This window comes from Panulirus ornatus, chromosome 29 (assembly GCF_036320965.1).
Source record: "Panulirus ornatus isolate Po-2019 chromosome 29, ASM3632096v1, whole genome shotgun sequence".
In the NCBI taxonomy this organism is placed as follows: domain Eukaryota; kingdom Metazoa; phylum Arthropoda; class Malacostraca; order Decapoda; family Palinuridae; genus Panulirus; species Panulirus ornatus.
The window spans coordinates 6,496,441-6,512,641 of NC_092252.1; the positions used below are offsets into that span (position 1 = coordinate 6,496,441).

The 16,201-nt window shown below is 40.1% G+C and overlaps 1 protein-coding gene across 14 annotated transcripts in view; it reads left to right on the top strand.

Annotated features, from left to right (window-relative positions):
* Osbp (oxysterol binding protein) overlaps window positions 1–16,201 on the top strand; it is a 214,538-nt gene that overhangs the window by 159,531 nt on the left and 38,806 nt on the right. For 7 of the 14 annotated variants that reach the window (XM_071679095.1, XM_071679098.1, XM_071679096.1 and 4 more), the window contains 4 exons: window positions 3,895–4,069; window positions 5,350–5,439; window positions 10,444–10,571; window positions 13,255–13,374. In XM_071679095.1, the coding sequence (XP_071535196.1) occupies window positions 3,895–4,069; window positions 5,350–5,439; window positions 10,444–10,571; window positions 13,255–13,374 (513 nt within the window). The remainder of the gene's footprint in view (window positions 1–3,894; window positions 4,070–5,349; window positions 5,440–10,443; window positions 10,572–13,254; window positions 13,375–16,201) is intronic. The other 7 variants (XM_071679097.1, XM_071679099.1, XM_071679091.1 and 4 more) reach the window with 3 other exon arrangements.

The window sequence follows — 16,201 nt, forward strand, 5'->3', positions numbered from 1 at the left end:
GAAGAAGCCGTTGAAGTACATGTTAAGGATGTTCACGTGAGTCAAGTGGGGTGGTGGTCTGTGAATGTAGGAGAGTTGTACGGGCCTCATAGCACGCTGTTCTGGGAGGTGTGTGGCTCCAGGGTTGCTGCAGCAGCAGCAGCTGCGTCCAATGTCTCGTCAGGATGCACAACGTAGGACCAACCTGGTCAAACAGAAAGATAAGTTGTAAGGGTTACTAAATAATGACGCAAGTTTCTTATTTTTTCCTGTTTGCATCATACTTTTCTTTTTCTTTTTAATACTTAAAATTTTGAGACACATTTATTTCGAGTAATGAAACGTGATGAATGTATACCACCCGTACTTAATGAAGCATATAATGAAGTGAGGTGGTGGGTTCTGGGGTTGGGGGTGCTTCCCGGCACCTGTTACAGCACGTCTGGCAGCGGCGTGGCGTCCGGCAAGTTATTATGGGAGGTGATTAACTGTGGCCCTGCGGGTGACATGGTTACCGGGCTTCCCCCATGTTGCCAGCAGCAGCAGCACACCCCGCACCCCATCCCCTGAAACCCAGCTGCTTTCTCACAAGGAAGGTTCAGCACTGCGGTCGTCATGTAGACCGTGAAGGAGTGTGCAGTAGTCTGCTGCCGGTGTCTGTTGTTAAGGTGGGAATCAGACTCACACGACTCGGGCGGGTTGCTTTTTTTTTTTTTTTATGTCAGTTACTGACCTACGTTGGGGTGTGGTTGTTGTTAAGGTTATGGCTACTTGTGAGGATGCACTGGTCAGGCATGACGGTGGGTGGTAGGTGGGACATTCAGACAGTCCAGACGAGAGGACAGTATGTATTGAGGAGACAGACAAAGGGAGGATCACACGTTGGCCAGTTCCCTGGTGGCGACTGGGTGGAAGTTTCTTGGCTGTGTCAACCTCGTCACTGTCCCAGGCTGAAGGCTGTGCTTCAATAGGTAAATGATGTAGCACAAGGACGCCGCAAGGCGCTTTTCTTAATGATATTGTCCCCCCTCCACTCACACACACACACACACACACACACACACACACACACAAACTGGCCGAATGCCAGCTCAACAACCCTACCGGGTCACTCATGTCATCTTTGTTATTATTTATATGTTTCAGGAATGAATGTTTCCCTTCATGATTTACCTAATGCTTTCCATCCCGGAAGTAGGTTCTAAGAAGCGAAGGTATCACGAAATGAAACCAGTTTAATGAACACAGGATGTGGGGTGTTGCCAACCCCCCCTTTTCCCCACTTGCATCCCCATAATGAAAACATCTCGCTATATCCTGGTACGGACCAGCTTTTGTAGATGATTAGTATGAGTTAGGAAGATAAGCTGATAGGAACAGGCAAGTACTGTACCGTATTCGTTGGTAAATATGGCCTGAACAGCCTTGCACAAATTTTCATCCTGCTTCTCACTTTTCTTATGGCTGGACTGAGTAGAACAGGGAATGAGTCGGTGAGAGGATTGTTTGGTCAGCCAGTTGTATCAAGGATTTTTTTTTTTTTTTCGTGGGGGCAACTTCTTACTGGCGTCAAAGACTTGATGAAATACGTTGGCCTTCAGGCTGCTGCTTCCAACGGCGTGAACAACCATAGACCCAACCCAGCAGCCTGGGCCAAGTCCGAGATGTGCTGGGTATGTGTGAGAGAGTTATATATATATATATATATATATATATATATATATATATATATGTGTGTGTGTGTGTGTGTGTGTGTGTGTTTGTGTGTGCTATTTTTTGCATTAGCGAGGTAGCGCCAGGAACAGACGAAGATATGGCCTCATTTTCTCACATCCACTCTCTATCTGTCATGTTCGAAGCACCGAAACCAAAGCCCCCTATCCTGTACTGTTCAGTCAGGCCATGTAGACCTTTCTGTGGTTTCCCACAATCGCTTCATATGCCGTGGTTCAGTCCCTGTTACCTTCGGCGAAGTTGACCCATTGTCAGTGGACGAAAAGGAGTATATAAAAAGTCTCGTCGAGGAACTTTATTTTAGATTTGCAGATAATTTCCTTATCACTCATTGTATCGCAACGTTGAAACTGCAGGAGCCCTTTTAAGAAGTCGTGAATTATGCGATTAAACTGAATTCTCATACTTTTTTTACTGTTCCACTTACCATGCAGTGAATGGTTTCTTAAGTAGATGCATTGAAAGGTTAAGTGTAAACAGTGCATCACGAACAGTCTTCTTCATCTCTTGCGAGTTGATGTTTGTGTTAGGTTCTTCCTGGAGTGCTCTGTCGCAGCTTCTGCTGTCGCTGACCAGTTGACGATGTTATCCTTCGCTGTACCTTCGTCTTGTTTTACGTGAGCTTTGGGATAACTTTTCATTACAAACCTGACCCCACATGTTCAGGTGATAATGGTTTGTTAAACTGTAGTCCAATTTCAAGTCAATTTATCTATTATCATGTATTGTGCCTGAGATTGATTGATGGAGTTGTAATGGGCAATACACGAAATACAGTCCGTTATTGTTACTGACGTCAGCGGCTCTAGTTGGCGGAGGCAGAGGAGGGGGTAGGTTTATTGTTGAAACGCCCATCACTTTTTTTGTGGAAATACTTACCAGGTAGGAAAGATCTGGTAACTGAAATTGTCACGCCTGAAGGAGTGTGTAGCGATCCGCTGTCGCTCCACAAAGTATCACCTGACTGACTGCGACTTAACTGGGTGGAAGGTGATAGCAAGTGACCTCACCTGACCTGATAATCCCCAGAGATATTAGTTTGGTGTCCCAGCCTACAGCCAGACCTTTGATATAACCAAGTGATGTCCATACTCGAAGTTGGGCTGTGGCATATTAAAAGATGCCGCTGTAAGTATAGATGGCCTGACTGTTTCATGAGAGGCACCTCTCTTACGGACTTAACCTCAGTCCAGTAGCTTGGAGAGAGGTCAGACCTTGTGACATTCGGTTTCGATGTCTCTGATTCCCTTTAGGAATAGCTACCCTTCCCAGACGTGACCTTGCCACCGTTTTAATACCCGGGTATCACCGGAGGAAGGCTAGACAACAAGTGTACCTGAAGTCTTAGCGATGTGACACCAGACTCAAGCCGCCCATGGGGCACCAGTAGAAGTCCCAACGTGACTCGTGACGTTTCATTTTCCTGGAAGTTTTCCCTGTTGTGCATAATCTCCGACGTCCGTCTTCGTAAGGACTCTTGTGGGACATCGCCTCCGACTGTCATGAGCAGCAGCTGTAACAAGGGACCTACGGCCACGCCCGAGGCCAGTTTAACGGGTGTTCTGGTTGGGTTGTTGGAGTAGTGTAACAGAGAGGGGGCACGGAAACACATTAAACAACAACAATGTTTTACTGATTAAGGTACATACATAATGTGAAATAGCCCAGTGACAATGAGCTGCTGGAGGAGTAGGATTATAGTGGGAAAGAGAGGTCAGTTTGTGGCAGATTGAGAAATAGTTGGTCCTGGCACAGGAGCCTCGATGCTGGTAATGTTGAGGTTTTAAGCAGGAGCACGTGCGAGAAGTGCGTGGTTGCTGAGTCTGTGTGGAGCTGTTGTAGTAGATAGGTGAGGAGTCTGTGTGGAACTGTTGTAGTAGATGGGTGAGGCACGTATGGTGGCTCCTGGATTGTGCGGCGGCTGCCGGTTTGTGCATGGGTCGCAGGAGTGCCTCTGGCGTGGCTGTAGGTTCCTTGTAGTTACACCTGCTGCTCGTGACGGGCGGAGACGATTTCCCACGCGAGTCCTCATGTGTAAAGAGTATATTTATATATATGATAGATAAGAAAAATCAGCAATAAACTTTCCAAAAGCATACGTGAAAGTTGTTATTTGGATATGGTGTAATTGATCAACATTCATTACTTGAAGATTTTGCTGATTGTTTTATTTTCTTCCAGGCTTGCAACGATTACGTTGAAGTTAGCAGTACAGCAGGGCGCAAATGGCAAAGACTCCTGCAGCATGAGCGCGACCAGCGGCTGAGGCTAGAAGATATGGTGGAGCAACTAGCCCGCCAACATTCCCATCTTGAGCAGGAGGCCAAGGAGCAGATGAACCAGGCCATGCCACCTGGTAAGATGAAGATTAGAAGTGCAGGGCTCAGTTGCTGGTTATTGGTAGGTTAGTTAGAGGTGCTTGGCTAGTTAGTCACACTGGGATGTTCAGACTTTTGGTCTTCGAATGTGGTGGTAAAACAGTGTTGTGAAAACCTTAGATATATTGTAGGTGATTTTGATAGAGCTATTAATTTTGTGTAAGGTTGGGGAATACATGTTATTTCACCCTCTTTAAGTCTGTGTAATTAGAAATAGTCAAAATGTTATGAAAATGGATTATAGATTTACTGAAAAATTGCATTTGAGCAAATGGTATTATTGCGCCGTAGAAACTTGTTATTACTGTACCATGTACACGGAACAAGTTTTGCTGTTTGATATAATGTACTGCACTAGTGTATTGTATCTTAAGAGTAAGTTATACTATGATGTAGTGACACAATTGGAGGAGGTTATGGTATTATATAGATAAATCCTTTTGATGTATTATTCCTAATATTCAGTGTTACTCTGATGCAGGATATTCTCCAGTATTCTAAAAAAAAAAAAAAGATATCACCATAAGTTTGTTTTCATGATTAACTTTAGTATAATTTTCGAAACTGTTGTACAACTCAATCAGATAAAACACTATATTATGTACCAGCAAACTTTTGAGTAAGGACATATAGGACAGTAAGTAATGATATAGTGAAGAGCAATTATTATCATCTTCGAATGTATAGGTATACTGTATGTGTTATACACTTTAGAGTAAATTGTGATTATGTACATTTTTATAATACTGTATCTTCTTGTTTTTAGAGTGCCATTACACATGTAGTGAAGTGAATGTGTGTGTGTGTGTGTGTGTGTGTGTGTGTGTGTGTGTGTGTGTGTGTGTGTGTGTCTGTGTCTGTGTCTGTGTGTATGTCTTTGTCTGTGTTGCCAACTCTGCATACTCAGGGTTACTCTGTATGAAAAGTCACCTTTTGGCTTGACTGTATCATTGAGAGTTCAGTCCCATGAGTGAACTTCTCATTCCAAAGGATTCTACATTTCCCTGCTACTGAAAGTAGTACAGCCTTGGGTTGTAGGAACCTGTAGAATGGTTTTGGGTCATTGCAGATAAATAAATAGAGATGTGAGACATACACGAGACAAAAATATGCTCTGATGTCCAAATGCCTTTCTTAAGCAAGATAGCTTCTGGAACAAATGAACAATGGCTTCCGAATATGACATAGACATGATATTTCATGGTGCTACTGTGGTGTCAGTTTCAGGGCATCACAGACTCATTAGATATCTTCATAGGTGTGCAGTGTCCTGTAGCAACCAGTTCATCTGTAGCAGTTAATGTCTTTGGTCCTCCAGAACCATTCTCCCAACAGGGAACACCACCAGGTTGGTTAGGATGAGCTTAGAATTGTAGAAGTGTGACTAAACCTTACTAAAACCTCTTAGTTGCAAGTTTATGTATGAGAGTGAGTGAATGATTAGGTGTCTGTCTTTTTTTTCAAGGTATACAATTTAGCGTGTTAGTGTTCTCATGTGTGCCTTTGATATGTGCATGGCTGTTCATATAATGTTTTTATTGCTTTTCTATGTGTTTGTGTATGATTACTAGTTGTGTGTTACAGGGAAAGAGCCTTACACTAACGTTGCCTCATCTAAATATATATATATATATATATATATATATATATATATATATATATATATATATATATATATATATATATATATATATAAATAGTTTCGATGCATTACACATGACAACTAGAGACTGAGTGTGAACGAATGTGGCTATTGTTGTCTTTTCCTAGCACTAGCTCGCGCGGGGGGAGGGTGGTGCCATTTCATGTGTGGCGGGTGGCGATGGGAATGGATGAAGGCCCAGTCCTCTGTTCCTAACGCTACCTCGCTAATGCGGGAAATGGCGAATAGTATGAAAGATATATATATATATATATATATATATATATATATATATATATATATATATATATATATATATATTTTTTTTTTTTTTTTTTTTTTTTTTTTTTTTATACTTTGTCGCTGTCTCCCGCGTTTGCGAGGTAGCGCAAGGAAACAGACGAAAGAAATGGCCCAACCCCCCCCCCCCCCCCCCATACACATGTACATACACACGTCCACACACGCAAATATACATACCTACACAGCTTTCCATGGTTTACCCCAGACGCTTCACATGCCTTGCTTCAATCCACTGACAGCACGTCAACCCCTGTATACCACATGACTCCAATTCACTCTATTTCTTGCCCTCCTTTCACCCTCCTGCATGTTCAGGCCCCGATCACACAAAATCTTTTTCACTCCATCTTTCCACCTCCAATTTGGTCTCCCTCTTCTCCTCGTTCCCTCCACCTCCGACACATATATCCTCTTGGTCAATCTCTCCTCACTCATTCTCTCCATGTGCCCAAACCATTTCAAAACACCCTCTTCTGCTCTCTCAACCACGCTCTTTTTATTTCCACACATCTCTCTCACCCTTACGTTACTTACTCGATCAAACCACCTCACACCACACATTGTCCTCAAACATCTCATTTCCAGCACATCCATCCTCCTGCGCACATCTCTATCCATAGCCCACGCCTCGCAACCATACAACATTGTTGGAACCACTATTCCCTCAAACATACCCATTTTTGCTTTCCGAGATAATGTTCTCGACTTCCACACATTTTTCAAGGCTCCCAAAATTTTCGCCCCCTCCCCCACCCTATGATCCACTTCCGCTTCCATGGTTCCATCCGCTGACAGATCCACTCCCAAATATCTAAAACACTTCACTTCCTCCAGTTTTTCTCCATTCAAACTCACCTCCCAATTGACTTGACCCTCAACCCTACTGTACCTAATAACCTTGCTCTTATTCACATTTACTCTCAACTTTCTTCTTCCACACACTTTACCAAACTCAGTCACCAGCTTCTGCAGTTTCTCACATGAATCAGCCACCAGCGCTGTATCATCAGCGAACAACAACTGACTCACTTCCCAAGCTCTCTCATCCCCCACAGACTTCATACTTGCCCCTCTTTCCAGGACTCTTGCATTTACCTCCCTTACAACCCCATCCATAAACAAATTAAACAACCATGGAGACATCACACACCCCTGCCGCAAACCTACATTCACTGAGAACCAATCACTTTCCTCTCTTCCTACACGTACACATGCCTTACATCCTCGATAAAAACTTTTCACTGCTTCTAACAACTTGCCTCCCACACCATATATTCTTAATACCTTCCACAGAGCATCTCTATCAACTCTATCATATGCCTTCTCCAGATCCATAAATGCTACATACAAATCCATTTGCTTTTCTAAGTATTTCTCACATACATTCTTCAAAGCAAACACCTGATCCACACATCCTCTACCACTTCTGAAACCGCACTGCTCTTCCCCAATCTGATGCTCTGTACATGCCTTCACCCTCTCAATCAATACCCTCCCATATAATTTACCAGGAATACTCAACAAACTTATACCTCTGTAATTTGAGCACTCACTCTTATCCCCTTTGCCTTTGTACAATGGCACTATGCACGCATTCCGCCAATCCTCAGGCACCTCACCATGAGTCATACATACATTAAATAACCTTACCAACCAGTCAACAATACAGTCACCCCCTTTCTTAATAAATTCCACTGCAATACCATCCAAACCTGCTGCCTTGCCGGCTTTCATCTTCCGCAAAGCTTTTACTACCTCTTCTCTGTTTACCAAATCATTTTCCCTAACCCTCTCACTTTGCACACCACCTCGACCAAAACACCCTATATCTGCCACTCTGTCATCAGACACATTCAACAAACCTTCAAAATACTCATTCCATCTCCTTCTCACATCACCGCTACTTGTTATCACCTCCCCATTTACGCCCTTCACTGAAGTTCCCATTTGCTCCCTTGTCTTACGCACCCTATTTACCTCCTTCCAGAACATCTTTTTATTCTCCCTAAAATTTACTGATAGTCTCTCACCCCAACTCTCATTTGCCCTTTTTTTCACCTCTTGCACCTTTCTCTTGACCTCCTGTCTCTTTCTTTTATACTTCTCCCACTCAATTGCATTTTTTCCCTGCAAAAATCGTCCAAATGCCTCTCTCTTCTCTTTCACTAATACTCTTACTTCTTCATCCCACCACTCACTACCCTTTCTAAACAGCCCACCTCCCACTCTTCTCATGCCACAAGCATCTTTTGCGCAATCCATCACTGATTCCCTAAATACATCCCATTCCTCCCCCACTCCCCTTACTTCCATTGTTCTCACCTTTTTCCATTCTGTACACAGTCTCTCCTGGTACTTCCCCACACAGGTCTCCTTCCCAAGCTCACTTACTCTCACCACCTTCTTCACCCCAACATTCACTCCTCTTTTCTGAAAACCCATACTAATCTTCACCTTAGCCTCCACAAGATAATGATCAGACATCCCTCCAGTTGCACCTCTCAGCACATTAACATCCAAAAGTCTCTCTTTCGCACGCCTGTCAATTAACACGTAATCCAATAACGCTCTCTGGCCATCTCTCCTACTTACATAAGTATACTTATGTATATCTCGCTTTTTATATATATATATATATATATATATATATATATATATATATATATATATATATATATATATATATATATATATATATAGGCGTCCTGTCAGTGAATTGAACCATGGCATTTCAAGCGTCTGAGGTGAACCATGGAAAGTTTTGTGGGGCCTGGGATGTGCAAAGGGAGGTGTGGTTTCGTTGCATTACACATGACAGCTGGAGACTGAGCGTGAACGAATGCAGCCTTTGTTGTCTTCCCAGCGCTACCTCGCGCGCGCGCAGGGGTGGTGCTGTTTTTTATATGTGGCAGGGTGGCGATGGGAATGGATGAAGGCAGCAAATATATATATATATATATATATATATATATATATATATATATATATATATATATATATATATATATATTGTAATAGATAAAGATTTTTTTCATGCTATCCGCCATTTCCCGCGTTAGCGAGGTAGCGTTAAGAACAGAGGACTGAGCCTTTGAGGGAATAGCTTCACTTGGCTCCCTCCTCTGTTCCTTCTTTAGGAAAACTAAAAACAAGAGGGGAGGATTTCCAGCCCCCCTTGGGGATAGGGTAGAAAGAATATATATAATACCATGTCTTTTCTCCGGTGTGTTTGCACACACACACACCAGCCTAAACCAGTTACCCATTTATTGATTAGCCTTGAGAAGGATGAATGTCTGGGGTTGGGTATGGGCTGATTGCTACACCCACTATTTGAGCCCATGTAGGTCTGACCTTGGGCTAACCTGTGCTGACTCCTAGTCAGTAATACTAACCACTATGCCATGGACTACTGACTACTTCTACCTATTGCTCATCCTTAATTTAGTTCCTACCTACTACATCTGCCTCATGTTTCTACTTGATGCTCTTACCTAAATGTTCCTATCTACTACTACTGTCTGTTGCTCTTACCATTTTGCCAAAAGGACAGGGCTAGCATATAGTGTTCTCCACCACAGGAAAATGTAGAGTTACAAGGAATGAACTGTGTGAGTTAAATGTTGTCAGGTGTTATGTATGACAAGGATAGAATGTATGTTTATGGACAGAATGCCAGTAGTCCACGTGTTGGTGAGGCAGAAAGAAAAGACAGCTACCTGGGTCAGAGGAATGCAATTTGACAACCACTAAAGTGCTGGCTCATTATGCAGCCATCACTAACCTTCCCAAGACCTAAGCAGGTAGTACTAGTAATATACCTCCCTAGTCTTTAGCTGCCTATCAACTGCTACCTGATCACATCAGTTCATAGATAACTGATAGAGATATTGTCTGATATGAGGATTATTGCCAAAGTTGGTAAGAAGTAATGTGTTAAGTGTGGAAAAATATTTCACTGATGACTTGTTACAATATTCATAGCTTGACAGTTTGGTCCAGAGGCTAAACAAAGTTACCAGGGATTTATTAATGTAATTATGCTTTGAGTTAGTTTCTTATTTTCCTGTACTAATAAATCTGTTTCCATCATAGCTATAAGACTAAACATGATGGAACCTTATAAATCCTTTATTATGATTTGCTAATTAAACATTTTTCATTCAGCTTATATTTTTACGAGTTTATTGTATGATAATGGTATACCTTAAGGTCAAAGAGGTAAATGTGTTAACTACGTTAATGCTTTTGGAACTGCTATAAGAAATACTACCTGTACTTTTGTATGCCTTTTCATGACCATCCTTTTTATAGTGATTATATTTTGGGTATTATACTCAGTTTTCTGTACAGTAGCAATAACTTTTGATGCAGCTCTTACTTTGATGCATGAATTTATTACTTCAGGGCACAGTCACAGTGAGGATGAGGAGGAGAATGAATTTGAGGATGCAGTGGAGGAATTAGCAGAAAATTTTATTGTCCATGTAAACACTAGCCAAGCACACAAGAGATCAAATTCCAATGTTTCTCAGGTGAGTGCTAAATCTGTGCTTGTAGTTTTAGGTAATCAACAATATCTGTTTTGGTTTTGCCTTGCAATTATTATAAAGTGTAACCTAATTTCCATGAATTGCTTTGTGCAACAATCAGTAGTTTATATCTTGTTTGTATTAGTGTGTTTGTGTCATTACATCAGATCACTGTGTTCTTTATCTGGCCTGTGTATTTGTATGTTCATTATGAAAAATAGAATTGCTTTAAGACTCATAGTGTCTTTGTCAACATATAGTTTGTGAGTGCATCATCATTTACATTCACACTTGCATTAAAATTTATATCCTCATTTTATTTGTACCAGAGTTATATAGAAACAAGTTGTGTTTAGTGATTCCCGCTGTTATTAGTAATGGTGCATAAGTTTTTTATTGGTTATGGTTAATGTAACTTTTTGACTGCTTTCATATTTTATAAGGTTAAAGGAAATGCCATTTTTCTTTGCAAATTGTTAAAATGCAAAATCTTAGTTGATCACAGGACTGTGCTCATGTTGCTAGAATAATTCAGGTGGATGGAAGACTAGTTTACTTAACAGAAGACAATGTTTTCTTGTGGATAGATATCAGTACTTTTAAGTAATAGTGTACCACAAACTTGAGACTCTGGCCAAATTCTTTTTACTTAATGTATATAAATGATCTAGAATAAGACATAACCTCATATGATCTAGAATAAGACATAACCTCGGAAAGCTCTAGATTTGCAGATGATACAAATTTTGGTAATGTGATAATATCCAATATTTATTATTACAAAAGCATCCATATTGATCTGAACATACTGTCAAATTTGTATGAGAAGAGATACATGAATTTCAGCATAGTGTAATGTACTGTATAATTGATGAAATTTATAAAAAAAAAAGTACAGTAATTGTAAAGTCTTATAAACAGAAGATAGCAACTTCTCATTAAACGAACTTTTGGGATTTATTGCAAGAAACTTTACAAAACATCAGAAGCCATATTTGTCCATCATAACTGACTAGTAAGACCAATCTTAAGTATATAATTTAATCTGGTCTCCACAATATCAGGAACATCAACAAAGGCTTAAGAGAGTTCAAAAGAAGGGCATTGTGATTAACACTTTAATCCAGGGTGAACTGAGAGGCTGCAAGTGACACTTGCTTTTTCATAAAGTTTACAATGTGTTCTAATTTGTTATGGTAATTTTACACATGCATCTTGTTTTCAACATGTTTGTTTTATGAGCTTTTATTCTATAATGCTGAGAGAGAGAGAGAGAGAGAGAGAGAGAGAGAGAGAGAGAGAGAGAGAGAGAGAGAGAGAGAGAATGTCAGTGTATTCTTCATGTTAGGTGGAAAACAATGAATACTGCATGAAGATTTTTGGCCGACCACCATACACATGCACACTTCTCAATGTGGAGAGTGATTTTTTAGACACTGACTCTTCCAGCATTGAAAGTTGACAAAGATGAAGCAGGAGAAGGTGTTTCTAGCACAAATGGATGCAGTTTTGCCAGCACCTGCCTTCCCTTGACAAAACTGCATCTCCCTGGTACAGTTGGTAGTTTTGTAAACCTCTGTAAATTTGCATTTAATAAGGAAACATTTATTATATGAAATAAAACGTAATGCTAAGTAATCAATTTTTTCATTTATGTAAAATGAACAGTAATGTGTAGTGACAACTCACTTGACACTGGCCTTACCCTGTACGTTTTAGTGCTTTTGCTGATATATCGACAAACCTTCTACACATTATGAGAGTGATAGTAGTAAACAAAATATTTCTGAAGTGATTTTCTTCATTGTCTTGAGAATATCTTTAGATTTGTAAAGTTACATACATATTTGATGCAACTTGAAAAATGAGATTTTTTTTTTACATCTGTAACCCTACCTCTATAAAATATTTATTGTGCATTACATACAAGGTATTCCATTTTTTATATAGGCTTTCCTTCAGACATATGCTCATACATTCATTCAGAGTTTGTCCTGTCATCTCATTTTTTGATATGGTATTTCTGTACCATATTTATTATGCATTTCTGTTTTATATATTCTTTCCCTCTGACACATCTTCATACATTCATCCAGAGTTTGTTCTCTCATCCCATTTTTTCATACATTCTGATAACATTGTACTCCTGAATCTTTCTCACATCCAATACTTCCTCTATGCTGTGCAGTTAATCTACTTCTTTGTAGCTGTTATTAGTAGTCTAACTAATTCTTAAGAACATTTTTGGAATTTTTTTCATGTAGTACTTCTTGTGGTCTTAGTTTTTGTAGCAACATTTCAGCTCACTGTTGTAATTAGTTTATATTTACTTAGTTTCCCTTCCTTCATAAGCCAGAGCCACAGCATTTCAAACTGTACATCTTCACTGTACCATGAGATAGTATGAGTGGATTTTTGAAGCATATAGTTTGGTTACAATTGATTGTTCATAGGAATTGATAGTATTGTATTTTTTGTCTGTTTCTAATGCTTTTTTTTATTATTGTTTTCCATGTAGATGTTATGAATTTTAGTGTGTGGTTATGATGGGGAGAATATATAATATAACTGTAGTCTTTGTTGGCGAATAAGGTTTATGATCATTGCTGTGCTTAAGGTAAATCAGTTTTGCTTTGTGTGTGTTTGCAAATTTAAAGTAGTTTGTGTTGGTTTTTGGGTACTGTAGGCATCGGAGGGTCAAGGTGTAGGGGACACAGTGTCCGCGTCCAGCAGTGAGGGAGACGGGCAAGACAACACCGTCCAGTTCATCATGAGGAAGGACAACAATACGGATAGTAGTTATAGCGTAAGTTCCTTCATTTCTTGTTGAGTACATGACTTGTTTGTAACATAAAAAGCATGATACCCATTCATACTTCTCACACTCTGGTTACATTTCATGTACTTATATCCTATTATCTTATACCCAGTAGCTCTGTCAGAAAGCTTTTTAAACGTTCCTAATTTGATATTTCTAGCAGAAAACGACAGTTTATCCACCTTCGTAACAAGTGTTAGGGAATGCTCTGGGCTACATCTTGCATCCAGAGGCAAAAGTATATGCAGTATAATGTCATGTGTTTTAAACCAGAGTGAGATGTTTCAGCTTTTCCAGTCATTTATTTTATTCATTGACAGTCATTGATAGCAGAAGGATATAAATGCATTTGATAATGTAGACCATGAATTATGTAATAAGCTTGTTGGTATACGCCTTTGTACTGCATGAGTGTGGATATAAAGCTCCTCATGTTTTCATATACTTACCATATTGTATTGTTGTTGCTTATCTCTTGCTCCTTAGTTTGATTTCAGTTATGTTTTACCTTTGCTGCTTTTGTAATTGATGATTTTATGTAGCATAAAGATTTATAGATCACATTTCACATGGCAGAAATTTGGAGGGTTTCTTGATTTCTTGAGAGTAATATTGCTTTCTTTTAAAATGTTAGATAAACAAATGATGAAGAAGGTACTTTTGGTATCTGCTGGAAATAGAAGATATTGTGGGAAGCTGTTAGTATGGATAAATCCACAGTGATGTGTAGGGAAGGCAGTATCTGTTATAGGAAGATACAATACAGAAATAGTATTTTTTCTGAGCATATTGATGATGTAAGGATATTCCATGGTCTCAGCCCTTGCTTAGACGATTCATCTTGAAGAATTTTCTGTAGTGCAGAGTAAAATGAGATCACCACCATTAATGACTGATAGGTGTGTAGCAAGTGATGTACATTGTTTATAAACTGCTTTGATATTAACCAAAGCTGCCATGACATGAATCCAGCTTGCAATGTACCTTCCAGACCTCTCAGCCCTTTAGATTTTTTGTTCAGGGTTTTGTTATACAGAACTATGTGAGATTTTCTCTCTCCATGATCAGGAAGATATATGATCTTAAGAGTATTGATTGGACCTCCGGTGTTTGGGACCCTCTTACCCCCTGCCTTATGATGAGTTATCTATCTGTCATCCATTACTAAACCTCTCATCCTGTAGTAGCAACCAGCTTGATCAGTCTTGGGGTATTCTCTTGGCCAGTCAATATTCATGCATTAGCAGTGACATCATTGTCCTGCTTGCTACCAGAGTTGGTACTTATCTGCCACATCTCATTTGTTTAGGATCTTGGGCATAATGTATGGTCATATCCAACCTCCTATCATTTGCCAGCATATCCACCCAATGACGCTTAAGAGCCTTTTTATGATTTGGTTAGAATAGTGTGTTTGAAAGTTATGATTTGCCTTGATCAGTTACATAAGTACGCATACCACACAAGCCCCACGGTTTAAGTTCAAGCATGATGATATGCCCATAATAGTGATGCATCTTGTTTCACACTTTTTTCCTTCACCCATATTTTTTGTGTTGTGCCAAGGTTCTGTGTTGTTTTCCAGTCCTTTTTGAGTCCTTATGGTGTACTTATAGGAGGAATACACCAGAAAGGTGTCACTGCTGAGTGGTGTCTGGGGTATGAAACTAGACAGTCAAGACCTCCACCTTGTTTGGTTTTCTCCTGCTGACCTTTACTGTTGTTTAAGAGACATGGGGCTCCCTTAGCTCAGACCTAGATCATTGCTGAGAGTATGAGCATATACATGGCCTAGATGTTCATCGTCGTTGACCAGTTGTGGCTTTTTTTCATCAGCGCTTGCCAAATGTGATTGCTGTGACATGAAGCAGTGGGGAATTAAGCCACCCTAGGGAACTAAAGTTTTTTTTTGACAGCTTTGAATATGAGTTCTTATTTGTGTCTCTTGAAATTTTCTTGTTTTCTCTTTTGTGCTGTCTTTGCATACAGGATTAAACTGTCTCACACAACATTTCATCCTCAAGGTTTTTATTTCCAGCAATTCCACCCAATTTTTTCTTTTGCATTGAAGTCTTAGGTCCCACATCTTTCATACATCTTTGCCATGCCATTACAGACTCTGACCTTTCCTTCCATGTTCTCCTTAAGGCACCCAGATCTTACCCCTCATCTTTTCTGTGATTCATTCCATCCCCCCATGGTTCCATATGCTTTTATGTCCACTTCCATGTACCTTAAGCACTTCATTCTCTTCAGGTTACTCTGGTTCAAACCACCCAGTTTTTAGACAGTAAACAGTTGTGTTAACGCTTCTTAATCTTAATGCACCTTCAATGGGAACACTCGCCCTCCTCCCTTCCTGCTTGTGCATATGCCTTACTTTCTCAGTAAAAACCACTTAGTGCATATAGTAGCTTTCCATATACCCCAGATATTCTTAACATATTACACAAAGCATTTCTTTCAACCTTGTCAAATACCTTCATTAGATCTGTAAATGCCACATTCAACTCGCATTCTTTCTCCACATGTTTTCCGTAGATTCACTGAAGCAGATACTTGGTCTATGCTGCATGTACCTCTCCTGAAGCCACATTGTTCCTTCCCAGTCAGATGGTTTCTGCATGCCACTAATCTCTCTGTCATTACTTTCTTATACACCTTCCTAGGTATTTTCAACAGAAAAGCCATACCTTCCACACCACCATAGCCCCACATGGAGCACTCCTCATCCAAACCAAAAGCATCCTTTGTCCCAGAGAACACAGAAACTTACTCATGAAAGGCCACTTATAACTTAACTCTAAACCATCAC